General features: G+C 36.6%; 1 protein-coding gene across 4 annotated transcripts in view; it reads left to right on the forward strand.

Moving 5' to 3' along the window:
- The window catches only part of LOC142358733 (coiled-coil domain-containing protein 162-like), a 55,539-nt gene that overhangs the window by 26,870 nt on the left and 15,877 nt on the right, over window positions 1–12,792 (forward strand). For 3 of the 4 annotated variants that reach the window (XM_075410280.1, XM_075410306.1, XM_075410288.1), the window contains 7 exons: window positions 3,636–3,735; window positions 7,829–8,083; window positions 8,472–8,501; window positions 8,671–8,819; window positions 10,766–10,936; window positions 11,439–11,534; window positions 12,199–12,442. In XM_075410280.1, the coding sequence (XP_075266395.1) occupies window positions 3,636–3,735; window positions 7,829–8,083; window positions 8,472–8,501; window positions 8,671–8,819; window positions 10,766–10,936; window positions 11,439–11,534; window positions 12,199–12,442 (1,045 nt within the window). The remainder of the gene's footprint in view (window positions 1–3,635; window positions 3,736–7,828; window positions 8,084–8,471; window positions 8,502–8,670; window positions 8,820–10,765; window positions 10,937–11,438; window positions 11,535–12,198; window positions 12,443–12,792) is intronic. The other variant, XM_075410297.1, reaches the window with a different exon arrangement.

The raw sequence follows: 12,792 nt of genomic DNA on the forward strand, positions 1-12,792 counted from the left end.
GAATGCTTTTTGGGTTGGGACTTATTGGATTTTGGCACTAATTCAGATTTTTTAATTTAATTTTTGTAAGAGCAGCCATTTTCTAATTCTTTTTAAATTAATTTCTCTCTATTGTCATTTGAAACCTTCATAGTGATTTTAGTTGCACCCAACCCCCCCCCCCCCCCCCGACTGAAGCAGGCTGCATTATTTTAGAGCTCCCACTAGTTCGAGAGCAATTCTTCCGACGTTAGTTTCGTTTCTTAAAGTGAAGAAATGTTTAGTTTCTTAAAGTGGTCTATTTTTTCCAGCCATTTTTTGTATTTTTCTAGTTACGAACAATTTTTGTGCTTGACTGTAGAATTGAATGTAATTTTTGGCGTCTTAATGCAGATGTAGAACATTTTTGAGCAATTTAGCCGTTTCTAGTGCATTTCCTTCTGTACTTCAAAGTTAAATTTCAAAGTTGATTGCAATAAAAACCTATTTTTTGACGATATGTGACTATAGGCGACAAATGACTCCCAAAGCAGTTACCTGGCAGATAGAAGGGTAAACACAACAGAAGCGTCTTTGTTGGCTTATTTATTTCATTTCTGCTAATTTTTCTGAGCCTAAAATTTGTTTACAAACATTTTTGAATTGTTTTGGTACCCGCAAAGCGATAGATTTTCTTATCTAGTAGCGGTTCTATTTTGTTTTTGACTTCGTCGATTAAAAATTTGTTTTGCTTCACCCTAATTCAGTTTGTTCAACAATATCTTGTGTTGAACCGTTTTGACTTCTCAAGTTTCACTCTCCTATCTTTCTGCTTAATGATTTTAGCCACCAGAATCTGAGAAATCAAAATGAGAAACAGGATAAAACCCACTTCTAGATGCCCGCTGCTTGAACTTTATTCTTATAATTTTTATCTACCATATCTAATACGTATCGATATTGATATGAACCCCCTGTATCTTCTCATTGGGAAGATCCTCTGCAACTACAAAATAACATCACAGTGGAGTTCGTTTTTTAAAATGATTTTGTACTAGTTTTTGTTTTTTTTTTAAATTTTCTCTGTACACCAAATTAGAACACTTTTTGACACCCAGAAACAAATTCTGTCAATTCCTGTTCTGTCAATTGCTCAAATATGGTTTTTGTCAGTCGCGAATTATCTCTCTTCAAATTGTTTCTGCTCTCCTTATGATATATAAAGTCAAATTCGAATAGAAATTGTTTGAGGGAAGAGTTTTTTGGTATATCAGTCTAAATCAATTGAAGAAATCAAAGTGATTAGTAAGGATATTGGTTTTTCTACTGGTTTTTCAGGTATCTGCTAGCTATGTTTTCTTGGATTTTTCCAGCTTTTTTGGTTGGACTCTTTCAATTTCAAGCTGTCCTGAGAATCAGTAGTAGTTACTTCCGGCAATATACCTTGGTCGATCTAGTTATTGCATAATCTGAAGTGCTCTTATTCGGTAAGTTAATCCAATCTGTAAAAAGCAGGTTAAGCGTTGCTGAAGCTTACAAATTGTGAGCCAATTATGTATTTAAATGCAAACAAATTACTAACCCGGCGGGCGTGTTTGTTTATTGCATTTGTGTACCGGCTGTTTAGATAAATATTTAATTTGGAGAGATGAGTTGATATTTCCCTGCTTTCGAACAACGTTTGGAGCAATTATTTCAGCCCTCTGTCTTTTTCCGCGAAGTTCTTTGACATATTGAAGTTTTCAAAGTCTCTTTTGTGACACTTGATCTCTTGATTTTTGCGTGATCTAAATTGCTCTCGTATACAGTTTTAAGTTGAACACGCGTGGCAATTGATCCTGCACTCTGTTTTTTTATAGCTGCGAAGCTGTAAGCTGAGCGTAGCTATATTGCGGTGCTCTTGGTTTTTTACAATTCAAAGAATTTGAATTGTATTGGGACGCTGTCTTTTTACGACTCGAAGAGGAGTATTGGAGAAGTCCTTTTTTTTAATCAATTTTATTGGAGTGATTTTTGAAGCGGGAAATGAAACGCGTGAAAAAATTTGGAGTGATTTTGGTGCTGAACAAAAGTGAAGAGCGGAGCGAAAAGAGAGTGGTTTTTGTTCATACCGCTGTTTTTGAGAGAGCGAGAAATTGATGTGTGAAAAAATTTTCTCTAAGCGAGCGAAATTTTTTTTGTTCACGTGCGATATTTTAAAGCAGTTTTTTTCATTTATTTTGTTTCAGAGGTTTGATTATGATTTTGTTTTAATTTTAGACTGGTTTCGGTAGTGGTTTGAAGGTTTATGGAAATTCATATGATTTTTATGATAATTCGGAGGTTTTTAATGTATTTTGCTGATTTTCGGGCTAATTTTTGCGTTTTCTTAACGATTATTTTGTTTTACTGGTTCAAATGGGTATTGAAGAAACCCCTTCTACTTGAGCAACAGCGCGCGTGACGTCATTTCTCACTCGCTTTAGCGGAGGCTTTTAGGTTATTTGCGTGATTAGATTTTGATCATACGTGATTTACCTCACTCAATAAAATGACTTCTTCGCTTTAAAACTTAAGTTCAATTTGATTTTGTTTAAGGTCAAAAGAACACATTTGTGCAGTAAAGGTCCCTAATAAGAGGCGTCTGCGGAATGAATTTTAACAAGCTTTATTAATTAATCGCTGAACGTTTTTTAGCCTAGTTTTTTGAGCGGAGTCGATTTTTTTTTCAATTTAGATCTGTGTTTCTATCTCTATTATATGGCACGCAGGTCTATTCTTTCGCAGCTATTCCGGCAATCTGCCGGCTATGTTTTTGAATTTTATATGCACTTATTAAACCACTTTGAATACCTTCATGAACTAAATTTCCCGCGTGGGTTAATCTCTGGAGCCTGCGGGCTGTGTTTAATGTCATCTTCTCAGCCGGTTGTTGTTGCGCTCACATTTTTATTTTTCTGACAATCAAAGTTTCTGTTTTGCTTCGCCAAGGTTTGTGGCTGTTTTGACACGTTGCGTTAAATGTTTTTGATCTGTCTTGTTTTTTTAATCTCTCATTCTGCTCAAAGTTGTTAAAGTTATTGCAAAGTAAAGCATTCTATAATGAACAGAGTCTTGACTAATTTTTCGTCTGACCTTTTTAAGTTTTCGTCTTCAAAAGTGGGATAAATAGGTACATAGGCCATTAAATGGCTGAGCTGTTCTCTGAACTGTACGCCTTAATAGTCTCTAAGTATACGATTAAACAAAAACTGTTTTGAGGAGACAATTTCATGGTGTAAACGTCGGTGCTTAATCTTTGACCCTTAAGTTTGACCCTTAGACCAGGGTTTGACCCCCCCCCCCCCTCCTCAACCACTCCCAACACTACCCCGTCCTTCCTCCTCTCCACATGGCGATGTGGGTATTTTCAGTATTTTCATGAAAAAAATGGGTATTTTCATGAAAAAAATTTATTTCAGTAATGTTAATGAATTTTTGTGTGACTTTTGCGTCAATGACTTTTAGCGTGTTCTAAATTCCTCTCCCATTAATAGTTTTGACTAGATGCGGCAACTTACTTCCAGAATTCGAATGTCTGCTTTTCTTTAGAGAGCAATTCGTCCGTTACTGGTCGGTTTTTTAAAAGGTAATCACAAAAAGTGAGTAAGATAAAATGTGAATGCCGACGGCATGTAGCAGGATTAAGTTTATTTCAGGAGCAAAAACAGCTGATTGAGTCGATGAAGGATTTCCACAGAAATGCTGCCGTCGACTCCCAATGCAGACTCGCTGAAGAGTGCTACTCACTTCTTATGGGTAAGAGAATTTGAATACTTCGAGTTCGCGCATTTGAGGTAACAAAAAAGGATGCTTCTGATATTAATTGCTAATTGCTCTCAAACGAAGTTTGTTGCAATTATATTAGTTCTACGGGCTTTAATATGCGATTTTTCGCTTCGCCTATTTTTCGTCTGACGCTTTTCAAGTTTTCTCCTCAAAAACGAGATGAACAGATAAAGCTCGAAGTGCATTAAGTGGCTGGGCAGCTCTCATAGGGCCTTATGCCTTACTAGTCTCCTAAGTATGCAATTCGCCAAAACTTTTGCGGAAAAATAAATTGTATGAAGGCGGTTCTTAGAAGTTTGACTCCCCACCCCTCAGCCACCAGTCTCATTTTATCCTTTCGCATGCACGCTTGAACCCCCTGAGAACTCATCTCCGTCTTAAATGAAGATTACATTTTCGACAAAAACTTGTGGATTTGTGGAAGTGAACTGACAAAATGAGAACTGGCAAAATGAGCTGTAGAGTTAGCTTGAGCAATCTGCTTTTGTGATCAATTTCATTTTCTCTTAAAATTCGATCAGTATGTTTAAGCAGTTGGTCGATTTCTAATGGTGTTCCGGATATTATAAGCAGTAATTCGTTTAGGGTGTTAAATGCTTTTTCTTGTCACTGTAACTTTCTGTTTCTTACGCATCGAGTTATGGATGGATTGAAAGGTTCGAAATCACTAGTCTACTGTGCTTAATTACACTAGTCTACTTTTGCGATTGTGCACGTTTTTCGCATACGTAAATGTAGCTACCCAACGTATAAAACTGTTCATTGATACTAAAAATAACGTCAACTTTCCTATAATGCTACTTATTATTGGACAGTTCATGTAATAGCTGGAATTATTAAATAGCGGAAGTAACAGGCAGCTCTATAATCTGATTGTTGAAGTAATATTAAATGTCAATGACCAGTTACGCTCGGAGAATTGCTGTATTAAAGGATCCATAAATTATTTGTTGTTAATAGCCGCCTCAGCTTCTCAGCCGGCTATTATAGCGCTCCTAATTTTTTTTGCAATTCAAAGGATTTGAATTCTATTGGGGCGCTGTCTTTTTTTGATTTTTTGGATCGGAATTTTTTAAAATGGTTTTCCCAATCCATTCATTGTTTATTCTAGGCCTAGCCTTTTGTTTGAACTAAATTTCAATATCTTGCTAGTGAACTAAGATCTGTTCACACATTTTCATGACTTTTGAAGTCCAATTAGAGTTGTGATTTTGGTCACGCCGAAACAGTAAACGGAGGGAAAAAGCGAGTGGTTTTCGGCGTGAATTTTTTGGCTCTAATTTTAAAGTAGAGTGAGAAAATGGTGTTTGAACAAAAATTCGGTTTCTCGGTAGTGGTTTTTTGTTCACATGCGGCAATTTCACTCTGATTTTTACTGTTTTTTCAATTTTTTGGATCGGATTTTTTTCTAAATGGTTTTTCCAATCCATTCACAGCTCATTCTCTGCCTAGTTTTTTGTTTGAACTAAATTTCAATATCTCGCTATTGTTTTTTGTTCACATGCGGCATTTTGACATTGATATTCTGGGTTTTAAAATTTTTATCTGATTTTTTTTAGTAATGGTTTTCCCAATTCACTCGTCTGTTCTAGGTCTAGTTTTTCGTTTAGTCAATGAAAATTCTTTGAATTGCACGTCAGGATTTTTCCTGCTCTGTTTTTTTTACTTCGTTGAATAAAACTTTTTTGCTTTACCTTAGTTCACAGCTTGTTCAACATTTTGCGTAAAATCTTGTTGACTTCTCTGAGCTAGTTTCACTCTTCTCTCATTCTGCTAAAAGTGTTTTTAGACAGCAGTTGCTCAGCAAAGCAGTTCAAAGTGAACAGAGTCAGTATCAAAAGACGAAATCAGAAATAGAAACGGGATAACCCATATAGCCCAATTTTAGATGCCTGTTACTCGAACTTTGTTCTTAGTTATCATCTATAATGCTTATTAGCATTGATACTAGCCCCTGTGTGGTCTCACTACGAAACAGGAGTACGTTCAGTTCCAAAATGACATCAAAATAGTTCGCACTTAAAAATTGTTTAAACAAAAATTATTTCACTAGTTTTTTTTCTTTCAATCCCAATCTTGGTTATGGGAATCAACGGCGGCTATTTTCTGGCAATCTGCCGGGCATGTTTGTGTTAGTGAACTATTTTTTGGTTTCATTAGTGCTCTTTTCTGCTAATTCGTATGGAAAATTTTCTGGTGCTAATAGTTCTGACCCTTTTGGGAATCTATACGTTCACGTGCATTTTTTTTGTTTACTCCCTATTTTGCTCAGTACTGAAAATAATTGGGACAGTTATAACGTTTTTGTGTGTGCTTCAACTCCATTTTTCTACATCAATTGCTGACAGCTAATCAGGCGCTCATGCGCTACTGTTTTTTGCATTTCTAAAGCTCGTGCCAAAAATGTATCCAATTTTTGCGGGAAAAAATGTTTCCTTTTTTCCAGACAAGATAAACCGGTAGAGAATCTTACCGGTAATACCGTCATTAACTAACGTTGCTTTACTCTGCGTTACTAGGTGTTCAGTGTGCTCGCTTATTTTTGGCCGATTGATATATTTGATTTGAAAGATGAGTGGTAGGTATCAGTTGAAGAGTATAGAATAAGTTGAATAAAGGGTTTATTGGATTTGATCATTTTAAAGGTTTAAATCTCTGTTAAAATTTGACTGCTTGTCACTTTCAAAGAGGTTTTCAAATTACGCCCTTGACTTTTTGAGTTTTGCCTAATCTAAATATCTCTCTTCAGAATTTTAAACAACTGAACTCAAGTGGCGTCAGTTCACTGCTGAAAGTCGAATAAAAAATGCGCTGAAATTGGTGGAATTTTTTTCACTTTGGATTTACTGGTTATAATGGTATATAATAACCTCCAATGAGGTCATTTGAAGTCTCACTTTGTAAATTTTGTTACCCACCCCCCGAATGAAGCTGCCTGAAAATTTAGTCAGCTTGAAGCTAGTTCATTGAAAGATAAATAGCTCCTAGCTCCCTCTAGTCGTTCGAGATCAATTCTTCCGACGCTAGTTGGTTATGTTCTTGGGATTTTATAGATTATCAATACATCTACATTATAATATAGCATCGTTTCTTATTAATACTATTCACGTTTAACCCGAATTTCATATTGAACACAAAGTATCGAACCACGATCGACTGTGTCTTTTTCTGAATTTAGTATCCTTAAATGGTCCTTGAATTCTTCGGTATTCTTCAGGGATGCGTATCGAATTGTAAACTTATTAAGACAACAAACTCAATATGTGCACATTTTTGTACGGACAATTAATCAACTGTAAAAAAACAGCTGAAGATCTAGTCTATTTTGGAACATAAATGCAAAAAATTCACTAAAACTAGACAAACGAAGCGTTTATTCGAAACATTTCAGGGTAAGCTTTAAGATTCTTTGCTCCATAATAGAATTAAGATTAAGGGGATTATAGCACAAATTCGCATCGGTCTGAAAAACTCGAAAATTCCGTGTATGTGCTGTCAATTAATCAAAAAGATTATCAATGGTAGAGAATTAGAGTTGTTTCTGTTGGAAATGCAAGTTTGCAGTCTAATCAACCCTGTATTCACAACTTTTTTCGTATTAATTGGTCAATTATCTTTCGATAAATTTAGGTGATATATCTTGCTTTACCCAATAACTCTGACAAAATAAGTTGCTGTACCCAATAAGTTTGACAATATAGGCTCTCTTTTTTGATATCTCTCGATAATAACAGTTTTTTCGTCTATTTTTAGTGGAAAATTATATAATAACAAGTCTAATAATGAATAATGTTACATGTCAAATTGTTATAAGTTTTTCTAATCTTGGTGTCCTCTCATTTCATTTCAATTGCTCCCAAACAAAATTTGCAGCAATTATTGAAGTGGTGTGCCTTTTTTCAGCAAAATTTTGTCAAAGGGAGCTGGATAGGCCCAAGGGTCTGTGTAGCTCTCTTTAGAACTGTTCCTAGGCTCTAAGTGTATGGTTCAACGATGCTGCAGAGGAATTAGAATGTCATGAGGTAAAGGGATAGTTTGATTGTTTTGTTTTGTTTTGTTTTAGAAGTAACAGCGTTGCGGTGTCAACTTGCAGAAAAAGATTCAGAGATAGCAGCTACTGAGAAGAGCACGCGCCATGCAGTTAGAAATGAGTTTATGGAGATAGTACATGACTTGTTTAAGACCTCGTACACGAACAGAGTGGAAGTGAGCCAGTACCAACTTCAGTTCTTCAACGATGCCTCCGATCTCATTCAGAGGACTGGCGATGACGTCAGAAGGAAAATTGATGACTGGAAGGACAAGGTGGCAGAAGCTGGTAAATAAAAATTGACGATGTTCTAAAAAAATCAGAATTATGGTTGAGATTTTGTGAAGATTTGCTACTTGTTTGCTACTTCGTGTAAGAGTTAGCAGAGGTAGAGAGTAAAGCTAACATAATAAGTTTTAATTATCAATCTATTTATAAGGTGCGACAAAAATAATCATCTTGAAAGTACACTTAAGGGAGATAAATTTCTAATTATTGGTATCGATGAAGTCGTTACTGCCTAAATAGATGAAAGAATGAATTTGCAACCATTCATGTGTGGTAGCAATTTCCCGTTCTTGAAAGTAGTGCTTGCGATTTTCGTGCTTCCTCTAAAATTGGATTTTTCTTCGCTTAGTCAGATCGTGGCATGTGCTTTAAGGCGTATTTATTTCAGCTAACTGGGATCGCTTTGACACAGAGCTAGGTTTGACTGTTATTCTCTCTTTCTATCATGTACACTCCATACTTAGAGTAGTCACTCATAATTTGTTAATTGTCCTTTTATGCGGCTGGCGATGTAGTTTTAGCAATGCAGCTTCTTAATGTTAAAGCGATGAAAAGTTCTTTTGAAATAAGGTTTCATTTTTGTTCAGATGAATTCAATAAGCGTACATTGACGGAGTATCGGAACAATATTTTGGACTTGAGGCAACAGAATCACGCAATGGGTGTGTCGATGGAGAAGCAGAAAGCATTCTACAAGTGGAAAATATCCACCATAAAACAGGAGTTAATTAATGAGGTCAGATTAGACGCAGTATCAAATACATTTTCCTCTTTTTTTTTTACAAAATGACATTTATTAATTGCTCTCAAACGAAGTTTGTAGCAATTATATTAGTCCTGTCGGTCTTTTTTTTTATGCGATTTTTCGCTTGACCAATTTTTCGTCTGACGCTTTTGACTTTTCGTCCTCAAAAACGGGATAAACAGGTAGCGCCCAGCGGGCATTAAGTGCTCTTAGAGCCTTTTAGCTCTGTTTCAGCTCAAACAGTTTTGGAGTCTTATACTTATGGTTTGAACAGCGGTTCTTAGAGGTTGAAGACACCCCCCCCCACCCCCCCCACTGCTGACCCCCCCCCACTATTGCCCCCCCCACCCCCCCCCACCCGACTGTCGCCACCCCCATCGGCACCCCCGTGCACCCTCCCCCACCCGTGGCTAGCTACTGACGAACAACCGCTAGCTAAAAACGCAAATTTATACTAATTTTCACAATTTTTTTTAGATTTTTAAAATTTTTGTCAGTTTTTTAAGTTTTTTCAGCCCTAGCAGCCCTAGGTGTCAAGGAATCCAATCTAGGATTTGATAATAGGTTATTGAATAGTTTCTGGTGGTAATAGAATGGTTTCAACATTTCAACACTGCGAATTTTTTGCATTTTTTGATAAATTTTGCAAATTTTTTCAATGTTTTTGAAAGTTTTTGTCGTTTTTTTAGGTTTATCCAGCCTCAACAGCCAGGGACCTTCCTCGAGGGTTTAATAATAGGTTAATATGTAGTTTCTAGAATTGATGGAATCATTTTCAAGATTTAAACATCACGAATTTTAGCATTTTATTGACAAAAATTGCTATTTTAAAAATTTTTTGACATATATTTTCATTATTCAAGATTTTTCAGCCTCAGGGTTCAGACAACCTCCTGAAGGGTTTGATAATACGTTGCTGCATAGTTTCTAGTGGTAATAGAATGTTTTTCAACATTTGAACATCACAATTTTTAGCAATTGTTGGATAAAACGAATTTTTTTTCAAATTTTTCAAAATTTGTCATTATCTAAGTTCTTCCAGCCCCAAGAAACCTCGTATAGGCTTTGATATTAGGTTACTGAACAATTTTTATTGCGATAGAATAGTTTTGAACTTTTTAATATCACAAATTTTATCGATTTTTTTAATAAAACTTATGATTTTTTCAATTTTTTTTTTGAAATTTTTGTCATTTTATTTGCAGTTTTTGAGTCCTTTTTTGAGTTTAACGATTAATACTGGCCAACGAAGCTTTTTAAGTCTTGCAGATGGGTTACATGGCAAAAATCCAGAGGCAAAAAATGTTCTTTGAACATTTTCGTCACTTTGAAATGTGGAAAGTTTTCTTCTGAATTTTGCACTTTCAGTTTTTTATATGATTTAGTTACTAACAAGGCTAGAATCTCATGGAAAAAATTTCTAGCTCTCTCTCTCTCTTTCTCTCTGTGTGTGTTGGTTGGCGTTTCTTTCCTTCTCTTTCTCGCTCACGTTTTACCTCGCACTCTCTCTCTCTCTCTCTCTCCTTAACTCTTTTGTTGACTTCAGCGGCTGTTATGTGGCGTGATAATATCGTCTATTACCCTAGCCTCACGCCTCTTCAATCAAGCGAAAGCTAACCTCACTAAACAGTGGCTAGGTGCTGACAACCGCCCGCCGGTCGTTTGAGAGCAATTCGCCCGACGTTAGTCGGTTATGTTTATCATTGTTATCGTTTTCTTAGAACTTCGTTGTCACTTCGATGCATGGTTTCTTTATCAATTGACTGCCTTCTGCAGTGTTGTTTTGTCTTTGCTGAGAACCACTGAAATTAAGTCAAATTTTTATAGCTTAAAACTTCGATTGGTCAGCAGTATCCCTCAATGTTGCTAGCCTTCCCCAGTGTATTTTTCTGTTTTTCTATACTTTGAATCATTACATAATATTTTGTATGTTGCAGTTGGGTGACTGTAAGCACGATGTGGACGAGAGGAGACGTGAGAAGATGAGCATGCGTCTAATGTGTGAAGAGGAGTTGGGTCTCTACAGACAGCAGTGTGTTGCACTGAAGAGGAGTTTGGCAGAATCTGAGAATGCACAGCAGAAGTTGTACTCTATGCTCATGAAGGAGGTTAGTGATACTCATCACAGCTATCTTTTGAGTCTTAGTGCGTTGTAGCCAAGTCATCTACTTGAACAGGTATTATTTAGTCGCGCTCTTTTCGGGTAGAGTCATAGGATCAGCTAGTACCAATGTATCGTTTGTTTCCACAGTCTCCGTTCCCATTGTTTCAGCTACATGTAATTTGGAAGGGGTTGATCAAACCTTCCTAATTGCGTGACGCTAATAAGAGCTGCATGTTTAAGTCAACTGGACATCATGGCCAAGCATCAAATATTGTACCTTATTGAGCAAGATTGTTAAGTGGTCACGTCGAGAGGGATCGAGTTAAGACAATTGGGGACATCTTAGTCTAATTGAAAACTTTCATGTTTCATTTTTTAAGATTACAGGTCTACGAAACTGTCGTAGCTGATTTCTGGCAATTTGCTTACCAGATATGTTATTTTTTATGAATCTATTAGCCTTGCTTTTATGAGCTTAATCATAATGTGGACATCTGTTTTTGTAGCAAAAAGAAAAGATGGAGAAAGAACACGAGAAGCAGCAGAGGGCGAGGAGTGACAAACAGATGGAGGTCACGAGGGCTGCCAACATTGAGAACCTGGTTAGTACTGAATCATCTTCCCACAACTTATCAACAGCCCCTACTTTATGCATAACTGAGCTCTTCTAATTTTGAAGGAACTCTTTACGTTTGGAACAATTTTCTTAACGGTTCCACAATAAACAAAGTATTTACATGAGCAAATGAATTCCTTTTTTGCATTTGTAGTAGCGCTTCCAATTGTAATTGAGTTGCGCCCTAAAATTTAAAAAATGATCACCAATAAACGATGATATTCTACCCGGGATAGGAGAAACCATCCCGGTATACTGAAAAGTGCCCATAAATTGGAACTAGTATTTTTTTTTAATAACCGCCCTCATCATCTCTTAGAAAATCTTAGAAATTTATCTGCGGCGGAACTGCCCCCCCCCCCTCACCTCAAGTCCTGGAGAATTGACCAAAAGTGGCTTTTTTGCCCCATATAATGGTACTTGTTAACTGAAGTTACTATTCCCACGAGCTATAATTATCATCACAAAAACTCGTACTAAGTTGTTTACAAAGCCACTGAAAGATTATAGGGGGGGGGGGGGCTGGCATTGATTCGGAAACCGTTTCTTAAGTACAATTCTGAAGTTCTGAACGCGCTCAAATAGTCAGTAGATTACCGAAATTTGTAAATTTGCTTAATCAATGGGGGAATTTGAGACAAAACTTTTAGCTTTCGAAGTTGGAAGAATCGGAGAACAGATTCAGAGCTTCCCTGATTGAGAAATCGAGACTAGACAAAGCGAATGAGTCTCTATTCGATAAGTCACAGAAGACAATAGATGCTCTTAAGAAGAATCTGAACGCCGAGCGGGCGGTCAAACAGGATGCGATTAGCCGACTAGACGATTTGCAGAGTGTGATGGGAGGTGTGGATGATGGGTTTGGAAGCAAATCGAGGCCACAAACTGCCAATTGTGAGTTAGCTCAAGAAATTCAGAATTATTATGAGTAGTTGTTAACTTAAATTGCCCTCGTCTGTCCGAGAGTAATTCATTCGACGTTTTTTGGTTTATGTTTTTGAATTACTCTCGAAAGACATTTGAAGCAATTATTTTAAACGTCTTTTCAACCAAACTTCAAGGTTTTTGCGCTTTTTAAAAAAAACTCTTCGCTTTAATATGGCTTTTTACGCTTCATATGCAAAATTTTGATTGAACGTTCTGACAGTTGGTGTGACTCTTACTCCCTTTGACTTTTTCGTTTTAGGTGATGTGCTAATAGGTGGTGTGCTAATAACATCTGATCTCAGGTGGTGTGCTAATAA

This window comes from Convolutriloba macropyga, chromosome 1 (assembly GCF_964194025.1).
Source record: "Convolutriloba macropyga chromosome 1, txConMacr16.3, whole genome shotgun sequence".
NCBI classification, from domain to species: domain Eukaryota; kingdom Metazoa; phylum Xenacoelomorpha; order Acoela; family Convolutidae; genus Convolutriloba; species Convolutriloba macropyga.